The sequence below is a fragment of the Folsomia candida genome, unplaced genomic scaffold (assembly GCF_002217175.1).
Source record: "Folsomia candida strain VU population unplaced genomic scaffold, ASM221717v1 Fcan01_Sc003, whole genome shotgun sequence".
NCBI lineage: Eukaryota > Metazoa > Arthropoda > Collembola > Entomobryomorpha > Isotomidae > Folsomia > Folsomia candida.
The window spans coordinates 14519100-14543233 of record NW_019091195.1 but is presented as its reverse complement, the minus strand read 5'-3'; the positions used below and the strand labels follow the sequence as shown (position 1 = coordinate 14543233).

The 24134-nt window shown below is 38.5% G+C and overlaps 4 protein-coding genes and 1 long non-coding RNA gene across 7 annotated transcripts; 3 read left to right on the top strand and 2 right to left on the bottom strand.

Annotated features, from left to right (window-relative positions):
- Nucleotides 1-3711: 3711 nt before the first annotated feature.
- Nucleotides 3712-9972, top strand: LOC110847931 (carboxylesterase 5A). The gene is made up of 19 exons (XM_022094979.2): nt 3712-4973; nt 5320-5400; nt 5679-5807; nt 6198-6345; nt 6605-6637; nt 6744-6781; nt 6875-6958; nt 7047-7077; nt 7287-7535; nt 7615-7682; nt 7745-7787; nt 7869-8018; nt 8088-8128; nt 8209-8350; nt 8432-8480; nt 8646-8689; nt 8760-9014; nt 9093-9200; nt 9268-9972. The coding sequence occupies exons 1-19, from the start codon at nt 4812-4814 to the stop codon at nt 9402-9404; spliced, it is 1992 nt and encodes a 663-aa protein (XP_021950671.1). The 5' UTR covers nt 3712-4811; the 3' UTR covers nt 9405-9972.
- Nucleotides 9973-10028: 56 nt separating this feature from the next.
- LOC110847932 (polyadenylate-binding protein 4-like) lies at nt 10029-15890 on the bottom strand. Its single transcript, XM_022094980.2, has 9 exons — nt 15683-15890; nt 14349-14582; nt 14206-14246; nt 13788-14117; nt 13457-13709; nt 12946-13347; nt 12643-12846; nt 12233-12513; nt 10029-12163 (listed from the first exon to the last, which is right to left on the bottom strand). Exons 2-9 carry the CDS (start codon nt 14542-14544, stop codon nt 11975-11977), a joined length of 1896 nt encoding a protein of 631 aa, XP_021950672.1. The 5' UTR covers nt 14545-14582; nt 15683-15890; the 3' UTR covers nt 10029-11974.
- LOC118434901 lies at nt 15819-16751 on the top strand. The gene is made up of 2 exons (XR_004834350.1): nt 15819-15960; nt 16059-16751. It is a non-coding gene; the product is annotated as an uncharacterized LOC118434901 (long non-coding RNA).
- Nucleotides 16464-22631, bottom strand: LOC110845842 (probable serine incorporator). Of its 3 annotated transcripts, none has more exons than XM_022092361.2 (9): nt 22505-22631; nt 22344-22395; nt 18855-18896; nt 18374-18761; nt 18095-18257; nt 17891-17984; nt 17637-17817; nt 17193-17544; nt 16464-17117 (listed from the first exon to the last, which is right to left on the bottom strand). In XM_022092361.2, the coding sequence occupies exons 1-9, from the start codon at nt 22549-22551 to the stop codon at nt 16976-16978; spliced, it is 1461 nt and encodes a 486-aa protein (XP_021948053.1). In that variant the 5' UTR covers nt 22552-22631; the 3' UTR covers nt 16464-16975. The 3 variants fall into 3 exon arrangements, with proteins under 3 accessions (XP_021948053.1, XP_035705371.1, XP_021948054.1); XM_035849478.1 differs by adding an exon at nt 21787-21884 and having other exon boundaries at nt 22344-22577; XM_022092362.2 differs by having other exon boundaries at nt 18855-18908; nt 22344-22577.
- On the top strand, nt 20215-21680 carry LOC110845840 (piggyBac transposable element-derived protein 3). Its single transcript, XM_035849479.1, has 3 exons — nt 20215-20594; nt 20656-21244; nt 21305-21680. The coding sequence occupies exons 1-3, from the start codon at nt 20275-20277 to the stop codon at nt 21482-21484; spliced, it is 1089 nt and encodes a 362-aa protein (XP_035705372.1). The 5' UTR covers nt 20215-20274; the 3' UTR covers nt 21485-21680.
- Nucleotides 22632-24134: the final 1503 nt, after the last annotated feature.

Here is a 24134-nt window from a genome sequence, read left to right as displayed (position 1 = left end):
TCCAGTCAGAGAAAACATACAAAAAAAACTGTAATTTATAAGGAATGTTATAACAATTAATTTTTAATATTTGGTTGGGCCTCCGTTCGCTTTAAGGACGGCTTCAAGGCGTCGAGTCATTGAGTTTACCAAATTCTTGGTCACATCTTCAGAAATGGTTTCCCAAACTTCACGAATTCTGGATTTAAGGCCCGGAATTCCTGAAAAAGATTGTTTTCTTATTTCTCTTTCAATGTGGTCGCACAGATGCTCAATGGGATTCAAGTCTGGAGATTGGGGAGGCCATTCTAGCTTCGGAATTTTTGTTTCTTGAAGTATTCCATGGTGGACTTGGCAGAGTGTTTCGGATCGTTGTCTTGTTGGAAGGCAAATCGTCGTCCAAGTCCAAGTTTTCGAACAGATTCCTGGATATTACGGTCAAGTATTCCCTGGTACTTGTATTGGTCCATAATTCCGTCAATAAATTCCATTTTTCCTGCCCCACTTGAAGCCATGCATCCCCACACCATTACCGACCCGCCGCCGTGCTTAACTGTGGGGTTGAGATTTTTTGGATTCAAAGCTTCTTTTGGATATCTCCACACTCTACGACGCCCATCTGACCCAAAGACATTGAACTTTGACTCGTCAGTCCATAAAATATGTCCCAGAATGTTTGTAGCTTGGAAATGTGGTCTCTGGCAAACTTCACTCGTTTGGTTGCATTCCTCGGTACAATAAGAGGCTTCCGGACTGCTCTGTGGGATTTCAAATTTCCCTTATTCAGTGTTCTTTGGATGGTCATAGGACTAACCTGTTTGCCGAACATCTCCTTGATCTCGGTAGATAGCTTTGGAGCACTAAGTGAGGGTGTAACGTTGACTTTGTTGAGCACGTGGCGTACTTCTCGGTGAGCCAAAATGGGTTTTCGACCACTTCTGACCTTGTTTTGGACTGAACCATTAGCTTTAAAGTTCTTAATGATTTTCTGGATGGTTGTCCTTGCTAATTTATACTTGGTCCATATTTGTCTCTGCGACAGCCCCCTTTTTGTCCACCCTTCCAGTCCTGAATGACAAGATCTCGAATAGCGATAGGAATTTCCTTGCGTGTCGACGCCATCATATTTTTCTGGAAGAAAATTATTTAAAAATTAATGCGGCATATGTTATTGATAGATTTATTAAGTTACCTGATTTTATAAATTGGAGAGATTTTTGTTGTTGACAATTAAAGTGAAGTGGACGTAGACTTTTGTCCGCTCAAATTTCATCCTCTCTCGCTCTGCACTATGATTCTCAGTTTTCCCAGAATTTTCAGAAATAACTCATATGTTTTATGAAATTACGTTAAATTTGTGAGAATTTGATATATCAATGATGAAAATTGGTTCAGTAGTTCAGTGACAATTTGAAAATGAAATTGACGCGATTATGTGGACGTAGACATCTGTCCGACACTGTATACTCATCTCAAAATGCTGATGATCATCAACATTCAAATAAATCTTTTTGCCTGTAATAATTTAGTCCAACTCATCCAAATTTTGTAATTTACTTGTAAATGCATATATAATCCACATATCCCAAATTTTACTAAAAAATCGCATGCACATATTTACACATTCAAAGCAAAGTATTATTTCTAGGAAGCATTCCACAATCTTTCACCGCATAAAATGTTGGTCGTGCATGGATGCATTTATTTCCGTTCTCCAATAAATAATATACTTATGTACATTCTAGTTTGAGACCGGTGTGAATGAGAAGTAGGTAATAAATAATTTAAATTTGGGTTGTCACTATTGTTGCTGTTGTATAGAAAATTTGAGTTTGCTCCATAATTATCGGCATCTTAAGGCGGAATAGCATGCTGGCTGATGCGGGTTTTTTTGTTTGAATTGTTGTGTCTCAACTTTCCCTTCCTCCATGTATTCAAATGGCGATTTTGAAAAATGTTCACCGCCTTTCGTTTTTAACAATATGAAGATATTAATGCACCTAAAAATCAGTAATTTTTAGGCTTACATAGTTAGGAGATAAAAATTTTGATTTTTTTCTTCAATGAGGAAATATTTAAATTTTATTGATTGTTTTTCATCTATTTTATATTTAGGGGCCATCCATAAATTACGTAACGCAAAAATCATCATTTTTAGACCCCCCCTCCCCCCTCGTAACGGCATCGTAACGCTTCTCGACTACCCCCCTCCCCCTTCGTAACGTAACGTAAATTTGATTTCACCGCAGGTAATTTCTTTAACAGTAACTTGCAAAATTTTCATTTGTTCCAGGTTGTGTAGACAAATGTCGCTTTTATTGCTTCTATTTCTTTTAAACTGCTAGATAAATTAGAATTTTGTGAATTTCTTGTTCAAGAACAACGAAATCATATTCGACATCATCATATAAGAAATGGAAATTGTAAATCTTACAGGTCTCTCAACGTTTACCAAGACTCACAATGGAACCTTTTGTCAAGTTGCACCCGGAAAACTATCGTACGACCATTAATAGATGAGTACAATTCTTGACAACCATCATGCCTCCTAAGTGACCTCGTTGGGGCTCAGGTGATCGGCAAATTCGATCAAATTCTCATCTTAAAGGTAAGGCTCAATTAATCGTGAAACTTACGTCACACCATCGCCCTCCGAGGTCACTGTGGAGGAATGATGGTTCACAAGTAGGCAAGAATTTTGCTCTTCTTTTAATGTGAGCACCATAATGAAAAACGTATTTACATGCGTACACTGAAACCTTCTGGATGACATGAGTTCAATTCGATTTTTAATCGCGTTTATGAAATGCGTTACGTAACAAATTTGTTATACCCCCTCCCCCTACATAACAATTCGTAACGCTCTTCCCATGACCCCCCCTCCCCCCCTCTTGCGTTACGTAATTTATGGACGGCCCCTTATCTTCTTGTTGAAGAAAAAAATCAAAATTTTTATCTCCTAACTATGTAAGCCTAAAAATTACCGATTTTTAGGTGCATTAATATCTTCATATTGTTAAAAACGAAAGGCGGTGAACATTTTTCAAAATCGCCATTTGAATACATGGAGGAAGGGAAAGTTGAGACACAACAATTCAAACAAAAAACACGTGATACAATGCCACGTTAAAGTTAAGTCGGAGCACTTTCAAATCTTGAAAATCAAAATATTGCTTGATAGGTTGGTCAGATTTGTGCTGGAGAGCATGATGGATTGAATTTTGGACAACTATGTACTCAGAACGCAATAGTCCGTCGAGTGGGTTGCGCAAAGGTTTCAGCAATAAAGCTTCGCCCCAAATTATATTATAAAGCACTGCTTTAACAAACAGTGCTTTATACAGGTTGAGTTATGGCGATGCCTTTGTTTAGCTTTATTGTTGCTGCAGTACAGAGAGACCACCGGAAGCTGGCGGGTGGACCATGATCATATCATTATGCTCATGTTGCTTCATTTTATGCTCGTACAACCTCTGCATTCGTGCTCACTTTAGCTGAGAATAATTGTGAAAACGCTTTCATGATCATCATTCGTATTTCGTATGTACGTAATCCCAATCCTTGTAAAAGTAAAAGAACAAACGATACAGCAACTGAGGGCGATCTGCTGCTGAAATGCACCTGCATTCACTTACTTATTTATTGCTCTACCTACCTACGTACGTGGATGTACTTTTTATACACACGTTGTTAGAGTAATGATGAGTCACATTGGCAAAGGTACCACTTATCTGCAATATTATTACGAGCAACTAGAGTTGGAGCAGAGGGGACGTATGCAAACTGGGATTATGTTTCACTGCGACGACTCAAATATATAGCATTTTAGTATTTCAGTTAACTTTGTATGTGGTGAATAAAAATGTTTGTTGTGCACGCATTTAGGTGAACAAGGTGGACAGTGTGTATTTGAGAGTTTTATAAGGCTAGCAGATCTAAATATGTAAAAAAAATTGTTTATGCACTGGCGAACATTTGGCGACAATTTTCCCCACCTTTCATCATCTCATAACCCTTCTTTAGTAGTTGGCAGACGTTGCCAGAGATAGTTACGGTGTGATAACTGGGTAGGATGAGCCTACCAGAAATTATTACAATGTGAAGTGAGCGAGCGTGTGCATCTGATTACCGATTTTCGACAAAATTGTGGATTAAAGAGTGATATTTAAATATTGACCTTGCATACGTGGTTTAAGTTCGTTAGTATCTCCCTTCTGTTAAAAAAGACAGAAACATTGAGTCCTCGTGTACATATTTTTTTTATTTGATACCATCTTGCAAGTTACAACAAACACCACTTTCTTGAACTAGTTATCGTGATAATTAAGAAGTTTGCTACTAAAAGTGTAAATCTGACAACCCTATTTTTAATTTAAACAGCAAGAGAGGAGACATTTAGAAGAATTAGAAAGAGTTTTACCGAAACCAGACTATATGCTCATTGTCTCTTTATGCGCTATTTCCTGTCAAGGAGGAAAGGAAAGGACTCTTGCTTGGCACTAAGCGTCTTAACTCTAATGCTTGACGAATATTCTAATTTTGAAAGCCCACCCAACACAACTTGAGGAAGTAAACCAATTTTACCAGTTTTAAAAAACTCTCCAACACACAACAAATTTGACAGATATTTGTCGGAGATATAACACGGAAGATACAGTGCCCAATGTGCCATAATTAAAGTATACAGAGCAATAGGGGCCAATAAGTGACACGTGACGAATAGAACATCGTGCGGAGCATGGAACATGAGGCAATGAACGCTCCGAATCTGATTAAGTTAATTGGTGCGAGGTAAAAGTTTCGATAGTTGAAAGAATTCCTGGAAAGATAAGATGACAATGGACGCGATAAGTTGGCTGAGCAGTGGATTTGTGCAATCTCCAATTCATTTGAATCTCAAGTGGCTCACATTGCTTCTTTTGTACTGGGTCAGCGTGGGGGGTCAAGTTAATGGGATCGTAATTAACATAAGGAAGTTAGGAAATGTTCAAGGGGTAAGTATTTATTTACAAATAGTTGCACACCTTACATACGCTTAATACATATACATACTTAGGATTGGCAGTATTTCGACAATATAGGGTGATATTGATTGATTAAAATTACAGGAAACTTTGCATGTATACAAATTGGTTCATATTTTATCCCCTAATTTGAAATTAGTAAGAGTGAGAATGTCAAGTAACTCTTGTCATTGGAGAATCTTACATTTTTTTTCTCTTTCTCTCTCTGTACACAACATTTGCCAAACATAAAAGACTTTGCTCGTTAATCATAAAAATTTGCAAATACGATACATGACTAATTTACATAATTAATTAGCTAAATACATAATAATAGGTAAGAGATTCAGCGACGAGTACATATGCTTTCCTTGGGCTTCCTTTCGCCAAAGCACCTATCGGAAACCTACGATTTTTGGTAAGTGTAACAAAATTAATCCTCTCTTGCCGTGTCCAAATTTTTTTTAACCTGTTCAACATGCCGTGCACATACAATCTCAGTTTTTAAATTCTCATGAAAACCGTGTCGGTCACGGATAACTAGATGAAGTTCTACGCATTTTGTCATTGTCGTATTTCACATGACTAGAGATTTGACCTTGCTTTGCTCAACTAACAAAGCGTGGGGATTGTTTGTCCAGCGATGTGTGCCAAACGGAGCAAAATATAAATTAAATAATGCAAATTAAATTCTAGCCTCCAGAGCATCACAATGGGTGGAATTCTACGCTAGACGCGTCTAGAATGGGGGCTAACTGTTTGCAGCCCACGGCGAGGGGCAGAACATCAGAAGATTGCTTGTATCTTAACGTTTGGACTCCTCAGGTACATATTTTTATTATCATGCCAACTACTCATCACGACTTCCAGTGACATGTTTAGCCATATATTTTTTAAACCATTTGGGATTAAAAGTTTCCTTGCACAATCGTGTACTGGAATCGTCCTTGATTTTTCACAGACTGTGGAGATGGCCATGGGTATAGCTTGTTTGTTGGAGGATTAAACATGCGATTTAGGAATAAAATGAAAAATTTTGACAAAAATACCCACATGTGAAGTACAATTAGTTTAAATAGACATATAAATATGAGACCCCTCTAAATATGTGTATGTACATAAAATTAGTTGGTAGATAATCTAAAACTCGACTTTTCCTTATTTGCATTTTCATCTGTCTCATCCTGACATGACCTTGCTTCCTGACGATCACAGTATGCGAGTGGACGCAACGCCTTGCCCGTCGTAATTTTTATCGGAGGGGACCTCTACACATCGTTCGACTCCTCCCTCTACTCGGGGGCGGAGCTGGCCTCCATGAACCTCATCGTTGTCACCTTTAATTACCGACTAAACGTCTACGGTACGTCCACAGCGGAAATTTCTCATTACGTTATTATTATGTCCTTCCTCCCACTCATTCCTCATCTTCACCAACATTGTTGTTCAAGAAGAAGAATCACGCAAAAAATTGTGCACAGAAATGTTGGCTGACATGATTCAGCTAAAGAAAGGATGCAAATATTTCACCTGCTGCAGTGAATCATTCTCTGCATGGTGACTGGACAAGCTTTGTAATTGGACCAATTATGCTCTTTTTAATCCCTTTGTATCCTCCTCAGGTTTCTTCTCGACAGAAGATGTCAAAGCTGGTGGTGAGCTAATACGTATTTATGTATATTTGTGACACATTTTATCAAGGTTGCATTCGATTGTTAAAAATTTTCCTAAGTTTTGTATTGTTATGTATGATTCAAACAGGAAACATGGGACTTTTAGACCAATATTTGGCTATTGAGGTACTCATAACGTTATGTATATGCATGCAAAATACACCGTGCTTGTAATTTACAAATATAAATTCAAAACTAAAAATTGTGCATAATACGCAGTGGGTGCACGAGAATATTGACGTGTTTGGAGGTGATCCAACGAAAGTGACTTTGATGGGTCACGGATCGGGAGCTGCGGCAGTGGTCAGTCTTTATTCATTTTCTAAAATTTTCTTATTGCTTTGCATTTGCATACAAAACTAGGATTGGTGATGATTTTTTTTCTTACTAGATGATGCACATGACCTCCCCCCGAGCAGTTGGTAAGACGTTTTCCATGTTTTATATTTGTAGTTTATGGAGGAGAACAGAAATGAATTACACTATCTTATTATCATGAAATGGCAAGGTTTGAAAGAGTTTCTGTCTGTCTGTAAATGTATCTTTGAAAATGGAAAGGACAACTTGTAGTTTCATAATGGGTTAGATATCGGAACATTCACGAATTCTACTTTTTGGCGAATCACAACAGCAGGTCGTTTTCACCGAGTGATCCTCATGTCTGGCTCGTCGTTAGCTCCCTGGGCGATGGGCTACCGGGTGAAGGAAGCCTCCCAGCTTCTCGCCAAGGAGGCTGGCTGCTCGACATCAGGCACAGACGCCATCCTAAATTGCCTCCGCTACCTGGACGTCAATCGGATCACTCAAGCCTACTACCGCGTCATAGACCATTACAATGGGACGGATGTGTTTGGTCCCGTGGTGGACAACTTTCTCCCAGGTATCCACCGAATCGATTCGTATTATTATCAGATTGCCTAGATAATTAGAAACTAAATTAAACTAAACTTGACTCGTAGTTGATCTCCAATATGTGGGAAGAAGTCCATGGGAAGCTTTAGAACGAGGAGAATTTCCAAAGATTCCTGTAAGTGTCCTACATAATATTTGTCTCTTCGTGATTTTCTTGATGTTATTCTTCTTGCTCAGGTAATTACTGGAATCTCTGCGAAAGATGGGCTTCTAATGATACGTAAGTTGTTATTATTGAGGGTTATTTCATATCTCTGTTCATTCCTCTGTTTAACCATGCTTTTATTCCCGTCATAATCAGGAAGGAAGTCTCAACTCTATAGGTTGAGACCCTTTGAATTAAAGCAAACTTTTGAGACCGAATTAATTCCACAATTGTTGGAGAGATCCAGACTTGGGCGAAATTGGGAGGTAGTGAAGGAAGTGATCAAGTTCGCTTTCATCACGGGAGGTACATACATAATGACAAATGATATAAATGCAACTCATTTAGTAACTTACTTGGTATATAATTCATTAGCTGCCAATGAAACGGGAGCCATCATGGACCAAATGCTAGACGTAAGTTTTATTTACAAATATTTATTTACAAGTTTCAATCATTTTCGATCCACTGTGTGGTTAATTTTTTCGTCTTAAAGTTCTTCACAGAGTCCATGTTTTTGGCTCCTCATGTACAAACAGCTCAATTCCTATCCCAATATTCGAACCCTGTGTATGCGTACATATTTGACCAGGAGACGCCGGACCCAAATCTGTACACCAGCTCCTTAAACTCGACAGGTGTGTATAAATAAAATGTCTGTGCTTTAGCTATCTATACACTGAATATGCAACTGACGAGGACAATGTTATGTAATTTAGGGGCTTGGCATGGTTCAATTCTTCTCTATCTGTTTGGCCGGACAGCTTTGTAAGTAACCAAACTCATTATTTAATTAATTGGCTGTAAACGCAAAACACATTGAAGTAAGAAATAATAATCTGAGACCAAGTCTGAGACCCTGCTATCGTATAGGACCAAGCTAAATATATAGATTCCTAACCGTAGAGCTTTTATACAAACTGTTTTTTTCAGCTCGGATCTGATTGGCCGAGATCTGAACGGAATTGAATCCGGTGGTGAGTCCTTAAAGAGTTCCCTCCTAAATAAAAAATAATTGCCAGCTTTTTATCCACATCCTGTTTCTAGTTGCAAGTCGCCTCCAACAATTTTGGTCTGGTTTCGCCATCACTGGAACGACTCAAAGTCGCAACTTGTGGTCTCAGTGGACCAAGTTCACGCCCACGGCGCCCTTTCACTACTGGGTGCGGGATGGGCGTCTGTCTGCCGGGTACCAGCCGCATCGCACCGCTTTCTGGACCGACTTCCTCCCCAGACTCAACTACCTCAGCGGCAACTCGGTCTACGGAAACTCACTCACTGCCGCCCAGGAATATCGAGAAGGTATTCACTACAGTCCATAAACTTAATTCTATCGACCTGGTATGCACTTAAATATTCCTTTGCATGTTTCTAACTAAGGTGCAAACCCAGCCTACAAGAGTGCAACGTGGGTCCTCGGAGGTTTGCTCGTCATCCTTATGACCATCCTCTTGCTCGTTCTTTCAGTGCTAAAACGGCGCAGAAAAGGCATGTCCAAAATAAAACAGTTAAATGCGAAACACGACAGTTAACACCCAGACTAATATTTTCACAGAGCAAGAGTTCACCAGTAGAGAAACATCACCGGAAGTGACGGGTTCTCGCTCACCCCTTCCGTCCCCAAGTCCACATCCGAGTCGTTCAGGGAGGCGGCCTAGGACTCAAGACCAAGGCGTCACCATTCTCTACTAATTCTTGGTTCATCGAAACTGCAATTTAACAAACAATTTTCACCTGCAACCACATTAACCTTAGTGCTTAATACATCCCTTTACACTTTCACTTCCCGGTGGCGTGTTGGGAGAACTTTTTGTTGATGAAGCCTTATTTTTCTGTATGCTGCGTCCATCCCTCTTTACATAACGACTCCATGTGTACAAACAACTTTATAGTATTAGAATGTACTACTAACTACTTGATCTACATGTACTGCACACATTTAGATAATGCATTATTAGAACTATATATATTCATGTCTCTATTTTGTATGATGCTACTATTCACGATTAAATAAATCCATATTCGGAGATCAACAACGTTTTAAATAAAGAAATTTTATTTCAGGATCAGCCAATTATAAGAGTTGAAATACACATACAAAAGACGAGTTTACAATAATAATCAATAATACCAATAATAATATTAACCTATAATGAATTCATGTTGAACTATTGACAGGAGGGGAAGTTAATTGTGGCTTTTTTTAATCAAATACACAAGAAACAAATTTACATTGAAACTCGAGAGAGTATAGTTAGAAGTAAATGGACGAATTATAAAAATGTTCGTTACACAGATGATGACAAAACAATCTTGTTTTTTTTTTCTTTACAGTTAAACAATACTTTTCTTGCGTGTGTACAAACGAGAATGGAAGGGGAAGAGATTATAAGGTGTACATGTTGTTCAATGGGTAGAATTTGAGATGAATTACGAAAAAACTAAAATATTATGTATATTATTATAATAATGTTTTTGTGTGTGCGAATGTTGTTGTTTACTCGTTATTACATTCTCCGAGAAAAAGTAACGAGTTTTTATTATTAGGGTCCAACAAAAATTTGACATACAAGAAAAATCCATTTGTATTTAAATGTGATTTTCATATGATAAACTGGATGCCCTATATTTAGGTGTAATAATATGGAAATCGGAGGATGGTGGTCGAAATCCTAAAAAAAGTGATGTTGATGTTATGCATTTTTTTGTATCGTCGTGAATGATAGGAAAGAGAGTAGAAGTTTCTTTTTTTTCAACACAGGATGCATTTCGCAAGATTCGGATTGCTCCCCCCTGACATGATCACCCGTCGTGTCATTTGATTTCGTACAGGTTTTGAACACGTCAGGAAAGAGCAATGCCGCCTCTGCCATTATTCTCATTCTTACTTATCAGTGGTTACACTTTTACTCGATTCAGATAATATACCCAACTCTCGATAAGAATGCTAGATGAAGTGAAATACTGAAATGCAAACTCCTGTGGTATTTTAGTGGAAAAACTGTTATGAAATTTTATACCGGCTTAGCTCAGTCGTTACTAGCAATGATGAGGGAAATGATGTGACCATCTCTACACTCATTTTGCCTTGCAATCAATCTACCAAGGTCTGCCTGTTTAGAGGGTGAAAGCGGACTTAAGAAGGTTAGTAATTGAAGCTTCAATAATCAATCATTATTAGAACCAGAACCACAAAAACACGAGTCGAAACCTGACGTGTAATATCCGAACGTACTCTGCCTTTATTTTTTTTCAGAGAGGGATAGAGAGTACAGGTTGACAGACCTATTCGAAATTTTACTTATTTAGCTTCCAATTCCTTCAAAATTGACACACCTCTAAACCAATCGCTATCGCCGAAACGTTGCAGGTATAACTTTTTTTATATATATAAATAGTCTGCTCGTCGACTCTTTTACAGCAACTATTTCATCAGGCAGCTAGCTTTTTCAACCACTGGCATAGTCGGATTTATGTTCAATTTTTAACACATTGTAATTATGATCATGAGACAAGGCCATTTATTACATAGCATATATAGGGTACCAAACATACCACATATTAGTAACCTCCACTGCCTTGCAACTATTGCTGCTTTTGCTATAAATGTTTGTATGAATTTGTCGTTGGTAAGTTTTGGATGCAGTAGTGAAATGCATTATCTTTCATAACCGTTTGTGTTAGAATACCTGCAACAAGGCTTACACTACCATTTTGACAATGGATATATATTGATATTTTCGCGAGCCCTGTGTGATGTATAACGTGGGCGAAAAAAGAAACAATTCGAGTACTGAGCAATGATGGTACCTTTTACAACAAAGTGGAAACAACCACATTTTACTTACTTATTTTACCAAATCACCACTTGCAAATTACTACCTAATGCTGTTAATATAATACAGTACATCGAACGTTCTAATTTTGAATCTTCCTTCCTTACTTCACGTCCCCTTTCATTTTTCTGAATTTTCAATAGTTACATGATTAAGTTTTTCAATTTTTTTTAGAGTTTTTTATGTTGTCGAGATCCAATTAAGTGAGTTTAAAAGAAACATTGAAAATGGGAGATACTTAGCGATTCAAGAGAAATTTTGGGGGAAAACAAAAGTGCTAACAATATCAGAGAAGTTCCAAGAGAGGATGACTGCTCATTTTTCGCTGATAATCAATCGAGTTTTGAAAAAAATACCGTTAAAAAATTCCGAGTTGTAGCCGTAGAATGAGTGATGGGTGAGTGTTTAGAAAAATTGATGAAAAATTTAGTTGGCAGCCGCAGTTGGCTGTTGAGGCATCGAAGGTTGCTTGGTTTGGTGCATCTGCAAGACCGCAACAGCTTCTTCGACCCGAGAGCTCAGCAAGTCGCGATCGTCCAACAAATGCAAGATTTCAGAGTTGTCCATCTCCAACAACATTCCAGTGATTTTTCCAGCGACAGTTGGATACTTTTCCTGGAAGTCGTTAAGTGAAATGCAAAATGAATTTGCCGAATATTTTACATATTTTGCATAAAGACTTACATGAATGAGTGGGAACAATCGTTCTCCTAGCATTTGTTTTTGGTCGTTGGGATGAGCAGCAGCCAATGCCGAAGCCGACAACGGTTCTTGTCCTGTGATGACCACTCCGGAGGGTTGTCCTGGAGTACGCATAGCAGACGACTGGTACTTGTATGCAGGTGGTGCTTGGGTCGTTGGGCCGCGGGGTTGTTGACCTGCAGCAGCAGCAGCAGCGGCGGCCATTTGTTGTGGACCATTGCCAATTGCTCTTGGTTGTGGGCCACCTGGAACGTTTTGTGGTCCTACGAAGAGATACAAACACAATACAAATAAATATTAACAAAATACAAGTAATCATGCGGATACATTTTTGATCGGCTTTATGGGAAAACCAATCGTATATTTAAAGGTATTTGAAATCAATCAAGTACCTGGCATTCGTCCAAGAGCTCGCAGAGGCTGTCCAGCACCAGCAACTGCTCCACGAGGAGCGCGGAATGGTGGCTGCATTGCGAAGGCTGGAACTTGCCCCGCAGGGCGGGCCTGAGCTGTTGGCCACCTTGGCGAAGGACGCAGTCCCATTTGTGCGGGAGCATAGAACCTCTGGGGTTGTGGGATTGTTGGCATAAAGTAGCCTGAAATAAAATAAATACAAGGAAAAGGTTTCGGTGAGCACAAAATATAATAATACACTGTTGTTTCATCCAAGTTTGATCGGAATATTGAATACTTACTGCCAGGATTGTAAACTTGTCCCATTTGTGGCATTCGGATGGAACTCATGTTCACCATCCGCTGCATATACTGCGACGTAAGGTGAGCCTTTCGGTCTTCTTTACGCTGAGCGAGTGCCACATACAAGGGCTTAGAGCCAACAATTCGCCCATTCATCTCAGTGACGGCCTTGGTAGCCTCCTCCGGAGATGAGAAGCACACGAATCCGAAACCCTTGGACCGTCCTTCCTCAATCATAACCTTCGCGGACGTAATAGTACCATATGGAGCAAATTCCTTGCGGATCTTCTCGTCATCAATCGTGTCATCCAAGTTCTTCACATATAGGTTAACACCCTGGTAGCGATTGAGCCGCTCCATCTTCAACTGCTCAAACTTGCGTCTCAGCTCCTGTTGCCGTTCTTTAAAATGGTAAAATTTAGCGATTATTCAATGATGTGATACCTCAGTAAGCAATAATTCATTATCAATATATGCTGATGATAATACAAAATGTGTAGAATTAATTACCATTCTTCTTTTGAGCACGCCCCACATACACGGTCTTGCCATCCATTTCCTTGCCATTAAGCTGATTCACGGCTTCTTCAGCAGCTTCAGCATCTTCAAATGCAACAAATCCAAAGCATCGGGACTTGCCCGTTTCATCTGACATCACCTTGTACGATGTAATCTTTCCAAAAGATTCGAAAAGATCTCTCAATTTTTCTTCTCCCAGCCCATCAGGGAAATTCTTAATGTAGACATTCGTGAACCGCTTTGCCTAATGAAAATAATTTAAATAATTTTTATGACGAATTAACCAAAAATAACTCAATAATTTGTTATACACAGTATTTACCTTCTCTCCAAGTTCCTTTTCGCGTTCTTTCCGTGGAATGAATCTCCCAACGTATAGTTTCTTGTCACTGAGAAGCATTCCATTAACTTTATCAATGGCTTTGTTTGCAGCCTCTTCGGTCTCGAAGTGTACGAATCCGTAGCCTTTTGAATTTCCGTGCTCGTCTGTTGCAACCTTACAACTCAGAATAGTGCCAAATGTACTGAACGTATCGTACATATCTTTATTGTCGATTGACTTGTCCAAGTTCTTGATGAAAATATTCCCAACTCCAGATTTCCGAAGGGATGGATCTCGTTGCGACCACATAATCCTGATGGGTCTCCCCTTCTATAAAAAGAAACAATGATAGCGTATTTTCAGTATCATAATTTCATTGATTCTTTATTATTAACGACTTTGTCTATTGTGAACAAACCTTCATCAAGTCAAAATTCATCGTGTCCATTGCTCGTTCCGCTAAAATTGGGATAGATTAAAAAAATTAATTTACAAGTCTTTTACACATTTAATTGCATCTTTCCAAAGTCCTCGGACTAATTTAATTTTTTAACCAATTACCATCCGCAGGTTGTTGAAAGTTGACATAGGCATAGCCCAGCGAACGACGGGTGATCATGTCACGGCAAACACGAATGGAAAGGACCGGTCCGGTTTGGGAAAATTTTTCAAACAGCATAGCTTCCGTTACATCTGGGTGAAGATCACCCACGTAGAGCGAAGTCATCGGATAATTTGGTTGAGCCGCGGCCTGCATCTTGTTCACTGTCGACTTTTTATTAACTCTTTATCAAACTGCAAAGAATACCATAAAAAAAACATTATATAATTATTAATAACAAGCTAGTTATCAAGTCAGAAGTACGTTAAGCCACGTATTAGACCAATAGTAATTTTTTCTCAGACGCACTGTCCCCACCAAAAGTCAGGTCAAATCTCAAAAAAGAGAGAAACTCGACCTACCTGAAGAACTATTTTCACTATATATTTTCGGCTTTAGTTTACTCTCGTGAACAAAATATAGACAAAATAAAAAGTCCAATACACTATAGTTTTTGAATTTGGAATTATCTACATTTACTGATTATTCAAAGTTTTGGAAATCTAATTATTCATTGGGACCAATTTTTTTCTCCAACGGATGGAGAAAGACTGAATAAAAATTGACTGTCAGCCTGCAAGGTAGACAGAGGATGAAAAGGACGCGTGGAGGGAATGACCTCTAGAAAAATTGCCAGCAGACGCGGAGAGGTCAGATGAGCCTTTCATCACTTTCCTCATGTCTGGAAATCAATGGGCCGTTCGCCAAGCAAAACTATTATAGTCGACTAACGAGTAATGGACAAGTGTAATTATATCAAATCCTACAAAGGAAACATTTGATGATGATGGTTTATTTTGGGTACAATTAAATTTATAAGAAGAAGCCTGCGCCCCTTTCGTCTTCCATCTTCAATTAATTGGACCATTTATTCATTCATTGAAGGATGAGTTTAAAGTACAATGCAATTCCGGGAAAATTATTGGCATTACAATTACTGATAACTACGTATTCAAAACATGACAATCAGAACCTGCGACGCATATGAATATCATCATCATCAGTACGCCACACTAACGACGTGGAGGCATGGAACCTCTCATTTTATTGAACAGAATTAAAGTTTAAACAGAGGAGCAGGCAAAAATGAAAGTTTCTTTTCCATCCATATGCTGAGCGAGTCAGTCGACATTATTACCAACTAATTGTACACGTATTTAAATAAGTTTGCCGTTTGGTCACCACATTTGTGAACAGCTCCCTTCTCTCGCTCTCTCAATATGGCGGATGCTGCACTCTCCGCATGCAGAGAGACTGAGGTCAAATAGAACCAAATATAAGACGGACGACTTACCGAAAAAAGGTGAATCGCTAAGAAGGACAACTCCCCAGAGGAACAAGAAGAACGAAGAGGACAAAGAATATTTTTTTTTTGGGTTTTGTATTTTAAACTTTTTTTTGTTTTTTTGGATTTTATGTGAGGGGGAGAAACGGAGAACAAATGTTGAGTGTGTGAGACACCCTTCTCACGCAATCCACACTCTAACAGGACAGAAATGGATCTGAAACCCAAGGCGAGGACGACTAGAGAGAGAGAGGACGATGGTGGTGGTGGTGGTGTGGTGGTGGTTGGTAAGTTCGCAATATGGTTGCCCATGCTCCATGTGCCGACACAAAAGTTAGTATAGAACTCTCATGCAGCGGTCGTGTTACAAAATATGGCATGTTAGGTTGGAGGTGAGGGTGCATCCGACACTGATGTTTAAATTCCTTGGATCGAATTACAGTTGGACAATGAAATTAAGAAAGTCAAAATATTATCAATATAACATTATAACCTTGGCTTGGTGTGGTTGGCAATAAAAATGAAATTTCTGAACTAACCTAGAAAGTAGCATAGAGTATGTGAAGGACGCATGGTTAATGCGTTGCAGAATAGGACACGACAAGTAGTTCAATTGGACAAAGAAACGAATTCTTCTGAATAAGCAGACAATTTTTCCATGAAGAATGATGACTAATGATATGCATGCGTGTTCGATATGCCACGATTCGGATGAATAAGTCTACACCTCATGAGAGTCATTTATATATTGCTCATAAATGGTTCATATGTTAGCATCATCCGCATCATCTTAAATATTTATACGTTTATTATTGTAGAATATTTATAGTAATATGAAAACAAATTATGGATGCATAATATTATTAATGAACATATTTAAGTAAAATGAATTATAATTGATATAAGTAATTACGGTACAGGAAACAGGAACATTTTCATTTCTATTTCGACTACAAAACTGAATTCATAGAAAACGCTATCATCTGGTCGCCAAATTAACACAAGCTACAATGTGATACAATGTTAATACGATTTTAAATAATCTGTAATAAACTAAATTCTACAAAACAAATTAAATCCTGATGATGCCTCTTATTACTGTTACTTTAATTTGTCTGGATTCAGAAAACAAGTATCAGTGTATGGTTCATATAGTTAATAAGTTCATGAAAAAAATGGATTTCGCAAAGAAACGTTGACTTTTGTGTTTTAGCGAAAAGCGAGTCATCTGTACTAAGATTTTTTTAAATATCGATTGTAATAGATTAATTTGATCACGTTTAAATTGACTGGGCGACGAAATTAACGCGAGAAATCTCGATCGGGTAGGACAATAGGAGCAATGAGGGTCCAGACGTAGAGACCAGCACAAATCCACGAAGAAACAATTTTCACCCACACGGATGATGCATTTGCAGATAACGTCTGTAACGATGAGTTTGGCCTATATAATTAAAAAAAATAATGAATTATCATACATACATAATTTAATTAACAGTGCAAGGACATCATGTCTTACGTGAACCAGTTTGTAAGAGTCATCATGACATAAAGAGTAGCCAATCCAAACATAACATGGAAGAAACTCCATGAATATGCAACACTTTCCTCTTCATTGTCCCATACTTTTTTGTCCTCCTCACTTGTTGCTCCACCAGCACGCCCACTTTCAGGATCTGATGGTGAGACGGACGCATTATCCGTCAGCAAAGCATTTCCCAGTGACAACCTTGCCGACTGTGACGCAGTCGAAGTTCGAATGGAGGAGTACAAGACGCACGCGATGAAAAGTATGAGCCCCACAATGCTTTGGGTGTCCATTCCAGGTGTACCCTTCTCGTCTGGTAATAATCGGGGCTTGCAGGTGACATCTACAGATGCATGCATTCAAAAAGTCATTATTGCATCATGATTATAATAATGTAATAATATGCACACATTGTATTCATCTTGACAAACTTACTTTCCGAGTTGTTCATTGCTGACCAAGTAAGATACATGATATATACACAAACTGCTGATCCTTGTAGTAATCCGGATGTTGGGCTATATTCTTGAACTTTGGGTAGAATGGAAATAATGCTCAGCGCCATGCAAATCAACAGATTGAATATGATGAAAAACTTGTTTAATCCACATGGATTCTGAAAGTTTGTACAACAAATTAGCATGATTATAATTAAATTAATGCACGAGCAATCTTTTATATAGGCATACCGTCCCGTCTCCAGTGTAGAAGTTCCAGAAAAGTACTACAGCAGCAATGACTACACCATATCCAAATCCAGTTGCAGAAAGCAGGGCACAGTACCTGATATATGTACAACATAATCTATACTAACATATTTTTAGAAACCTGCCATTTGCATTGATTGGATCATGACAGCAATAATAAAATAATAAGATAGAATCTTGATTTACCAGCCTCTAGATTCACTTTCTTCGTATTGACTGATCCAATTTTCTGCCCAGGAATGAGCAAAGTCAACAATCAGTATAAGTTGGATGAGGATGAACGCGAAACCTCCAATCATTCCAAAATACATCCAAGTAGTTCCGAACGATCCGCGTGGGATGAAGAACGCTTTAAATCAGAGAGAAAGTTAGATACATAGTTATTAATTGGATAACATATTTGTAAAACGATGTAGTTTACACGAAGTAAATTTTTATGTAAACATAATTGATGAATTGGGTTACCTCCTACACATATTCCAATTATGATGAGGTATTTGATACCCCAAAATCCATTTTGAATTCCAGCTCTCGGATCCTTCGAGGTCTTCACCCCTATCGTTAGCACTGCCATGAGCGAGAAGAAACAGGTGAGGGCAAAGCAGACTCTGTACACAGCAAGATATCCAACGACTTCCGAGCATTTGAACCCCAAAGAGGTAGAATCTTCATTTTTGCAAAACGGAACTCCTGCCAAAGTGTCCTGAAGACCTGGACTCAACATGATGCAGCAAACCACCACGCCCACCAATAGCATCACAGCATACATGATTCTTGTTGAGGTTGAATTTTTGCATGAAGGACAAGCAGCACAACAGAGGCTGCAAGCTGCACTTCCGCAACAGCAGGCCAGCTAAAGTTTTAATTAAAGAAAAGACAGAGAATTTCATTTAGCATGCACGTACATAGATGTATGTGAATTGGTCGAGAAACAATTTTAATATACCTGTGTAAGACCAAGTGCTCCTAAGACTGCGCCCATGTTGTCCTATTTATTAACCTTTTAAAAACGGATTCCACCAATAAGGTGGAGGGCGATTTCGATCTCTTGGCGACGGACTACACCAATAAGGTGTAGGCCAAATTTTTCGCCTTGGCGACGGACTACACCAATAAGGTGTAGGCCAACTTTTTCTCGTTGACGACGGATTCCACCAATAAGGTGTATGGTTACAGAATTCCGTTGAGACTGGGCTACATCAATAAGGTGTAGGAAAAAAATAAAAATAAAGTGACGAAGAAAATTTTCTCAGCTGCTCCATTCTTTCCTCCTTATTTATCGTTGGACTTTCTTCACGCTTGAACTGCAATTTTTGAGGGGAGAGCTGTAATTGGGGGAGTAATTGCATCGTGCTGAACATACAGCCAGCCAAAATTCCAGAAAAGATAGGAAAATATCCAGTAAGTGTTGTATATTTTGTTGTAATATGTATGTGCATAAATGTTAAATATTCCTCGAATATCGACTCAAATTTATTTCACGTTTCAACAGGTACTCTCAACTTTCGGAAATCATGGCTATGCAAATATCGGAAGGTGATGACGACGACCTCTACTACGACGCTGCTTCAGAAGATGATTTTGAAGCTGAGGACGAGTCTGACAGCGATATTGACGAGGTTTAATATTCTTTTCGTTTGTGACCATTCCTCGGATTATGACCTTGCTCTACTTGTTAGGATGAAACCATAAACTGGGATGAAGAATTTCGTCCACCCGTGCATAATTTCCAAGGTCCAGATGATCAAATAAAGGATGATTTTCGCCACCACTTTGGAACATCTCTAGACATTCTCAGAAAATTCATTGATGACTCCATGGTCGAAAAGATAGCTGTGGAGTCGAACAGATACGCTGAGCAAGTGAAGCGAACCTCTCCCCGTGCATTTATTGGTTGGACCCCAGTCACTGCTGCTGATATCTGGCGCTTTCTATCTCTTATTTTGGCCATGACGCTTGTTAAAAAATCATCTTATAAAGAATACTGGTCCACAGACCCCTTAGTTTCGACCACATTTTTTCCTTCTGTCATGAGTCGAGATAGGTAATCTTATATAAATATGTACATATCAATATATGCATTTATCACACATTTTTCATTCTGTACTAGATTTATATCCATTTTGAGAGCTCTCCACTTCGTAAATAATGAAACCGTGCCACAAACCAACCAAGATCGCTTCATTAAACTCGGAAGTTTTATGACCGACCTGCTGATGAATTTTCAACGCGCAATTCATGCCGGAAAAGTTCTATGTATAGACGAAAGTTTAATTCCATTTAAAGGCAGGTTATCCTTTAAACAATATAACCCGAAAAAAAGGTCAAGATTTGGAGTGAAGTTGTTCCTCGTCGTGGATAGCGCAATGCAATTTGTTCTCGATGTTCTTCCATATCAAGGCAAGAGCACGCAGATAACTGACCGCTCGTGGATTTCTCTTGTTGGATTCGGGGGAGCCGCCGTTCTGACTCTTTTGCAGCCATACTTAGATGCTGGTCGTCGCATCATAATCGATAACTGGTTCCACAGCCTCAAATTAGCAAGGATGTTGAAAGATCGTCTCACGTATGTCTTGGGGACTGTACAAAAAAGACGGAAAGGAATTCCAAGAGGTGCAAGGATGACTCGAAAACTCAGAAAAGGAGAGGTTGAAACCTTTAGTGATGGAGACGTTTTGATAGAAAGGTTGGTGAAATATTTCTATTTATTTTTTTTCAAAAATTTAGAACCTCTTTGTACATACAAGATGGCAGGACAGGCGGGAAGTGCTTATCCTCAACACTTTCATGCCCCATGGAATGACGGAATGGCCCTCCACCAACCCCAACAACCAACGAATGAAGCCAGATACAGTTTTACTCTACAACAAGACCATGGGTGGGGTGGACAATGTCGACAAAACGATAAAACCCAACCAAAGTCTCCGCAAGTCATACAAGTGGTATAAAAAGGTCGCATTTTATTTGGTCGAGCTCTCGGTATATAATTCAATGATTATGTACAATACGACCCAAAACGATCAAGTTGGATTCCGCCGTCTTAATTACGAAGTGTTCGTCAAATCAATAATCCACAACATTCTCACGAAGTTCCCCGTAGCACGGAAGCCAAGAGGAAGACCTTCCCAAAGCCGTGTCTCAGTACCCTTAGCGAATATGCATATTCCAGAACGAGTTATGAAAGAAAACGGTTACCCAAGCAAATCCGATTGTTTCCACTGCAAAACAAAATTGGGGAAGAGGACGATTACGCAGTTCAAGTGCCTTGCTTGCGAGAAACGTTTGTGCATTGGTAGCAGCGTCTTCAACTGTTTCAAATTTTATCATGACGAAATGGTAAGTCGAGAATATGCTGTTTATCTTTGCTGAGAATTTATGTAGTGTATTCACAAATAGTTGCAGTTATCGCAGCAGCAGGTATCGCAGCAAGTAGTGCCACTAGCGGATCGCAACGAGTCACAGAACACTGGACAAAATTCACCACGTTACGATTACAATAACTTGTTTGAAATATATAATGCATCCCAAAATCATGATAGTAATGTCATCAATGATGATGATTTACTGTTCGTTTAGTTAATTGTTGTACTACTATGAAAATCAAATCCCACTGTCATGTCAAAAATTTATAGTGTGTGCCATTTGGCTCAGTTATATTGTTGATTTATAATTGAAATTTCATGTTCAAAAAGTGTATAATGTTCTAATTATTGTTCGCGAATCAGTTCTTGGTTCGTAATAAATCAAAACTGCATAAGCAGAATATTCAAAATCGGTTTGCATTAATTCAGTCCCCAACTGATTTTATCACCGCCCCACAACTCGGTCTCAATGGTATTTTGCACCCCAGAAAGTCCGCCCTCAAGAGCAATAGAAACCATTTTAAATTCCGTTTTTAAATGGTATCCAGGTCAAAATTAATTAGTTTTTATAAGGTTAAATGGCACTCGTCAATGTCCCCTTGCAGTGATGGGTACTGTTCAATAAACATATACAATAATCAGTGTAACTACGATATCCGCAAAGTCTAATTAAAAAGCATCTTAAATCAATGGACATTTAAAAACTAACATTGCTTTTTCAATGGAATAATTTTAAAACTACTTAAAGACTTCAGCTAGTAGTTGAATCAAATTAGATGTCCGTCGCATCACATTAAACGTCATACCAACATTCAATTCACCCTTACTTTTGAATAAAATTATAAACAGAAGGACTTATTACTTTAGTTTATTTTGACCCAAGGTCCTGAAATTTCAGGACCTTGGTTTGACCAAAGTCAGTCAACCCTTTTGAACTCTACATAATTTGTAATTATTATACAGTTAACAAATGAATTGTTAACTGTATAATAATTAAATTAATCAATTAACAGCAAACAACTTCAAAATTGGATTCTAATAATGGCAAATAATAATTTGTAATATAAACTTACAGGAGTGAGAAGATTTACTAAATAGCAGTTTGGTTTTTGATTTCTTCTCTCCCTTCGATTTGTCAACAAATCCAAAAGTTATTTTATAGTCTTGTTTAATATTGCTGATAATAATTATGATAACGGTGATTGTTTTATTATAATTTTATAATTCAACTCACAATTGCACAAAGGACAAACAGCAGAGTTTGTTTGGTTTTGTTGTCATCTGTTTGTGAGTCAGCGTTATTACGTAGAGCGTTTTGCGTCTCACTTTCTTTCTCCACTCCTCGCATCCATCGCTCTCCCGTCCGTGCTCCTGCTCGTCCTGCTTTCCCCACTTTCACCAAAGAGATCGCCTCCGTCCAGCCATGCTCACCCACACGTCGCAAATTTCAAAACGACGCCCAAAAGTCACTTCCCCAACAAACTTAACTTATCAACGTCTTATTTTATTTGTGCCATCCAGCTTTCCGCTATTATTAGCTTGATGAGTATCACGTACATTTTACTTGGCTAGTTTTATGCAACACGGGAATATAATTGATAATTTTTATACAGATAAATCTGTAGCATGCAATAAAGTATTGGACACGCTGAAAAATGCAAGTTTTAGACTGGCAACTTTTTTTACTTTTTATTTTATTTTATAAATTCCACCAGACTTTTTGCTGAGCTGTACCTATAGAATAAAAGGATTGGCCTGCACTCTGAGGATGAGTCTTCTTACACATGTATTCCATGCAGCACGAGGACAAAGTTGGCACGAACGTCTTCTAAATCCAAGAAAAAGCATAAAAAATTCATTCAATGTTTTCTGCTTTCACAGTGGAGTAAAATGTCACCCTGATGCCGAGCCGCACACACTTATCCCATCTTCCTAAAAGGTGCAAAGTAATTCTTTCTTCGCAGGATAAAGGATGAGGCACGAATAAGAAGAGTGGAACAACTTTGGGACGACGTCAAAACAGGTCAAGAATCAACACGTGAAGGTGTTGTGAGGATCTCAACGACAATTCCATGTCATCACATACATTCCATCAATGCAGTGTTGAATAAGTAACCCAATATATCACGACGAGATCACGGCCAACAAAAATCAAGACTCATCATTTTCCGTACAATCATCATCCATCACGAGCAGAAGAGGAGGAAGGACTGAGCCCCATTATCAGAAAGTAGTTTTAGAAGAGACACAAAAATTCATATTTTATTCATACCACTTTCTCCAGAGTCGAATAAGAGAAATTTTTGCCTAAATTAAGTCCGTATGTGTACGACGATGGCATTGGCAGTTGGGTGGAAAGTGAGTATGGGATGGTACATGGAAGAAGACAGCAAAGTTGCAGCATTTCTCTTTGCTTTCCTCTACTTTCTCCAGTTGTGGTTGATTCTTAGGTAACGAGAATAATCTTCGGCTGGAGGCAATCTCTCACTTCACATTTCCATACTTTTCAGCCAAATAAAAGAGAGAGCAAAGTTGGAAACGAAAAAGTGCAAGACTTTTTCATATATGATGATGTTCACTCTTCTAATAAAATAATAAAGCTTTTTCTACCCAAACTTTATGCAAGGAAATATATTGGAAGCGTAAATTGTTATTTATCAGTCATACATAAGATACGAAATTCAATTTTTGACGTAACAGTGTGACATTAATCCAAAGTGATTGGTGAAAGAGAAATTCAGATAAATACTGAAATATTTACAACTCACGTTCGGGTGATTTTTTGTACTAACGAACTTTTTATTGGAATTAGGGTATAATGAACTTGCATTAACATTCTCGAGTCAAGGAATTGAACTAAACTC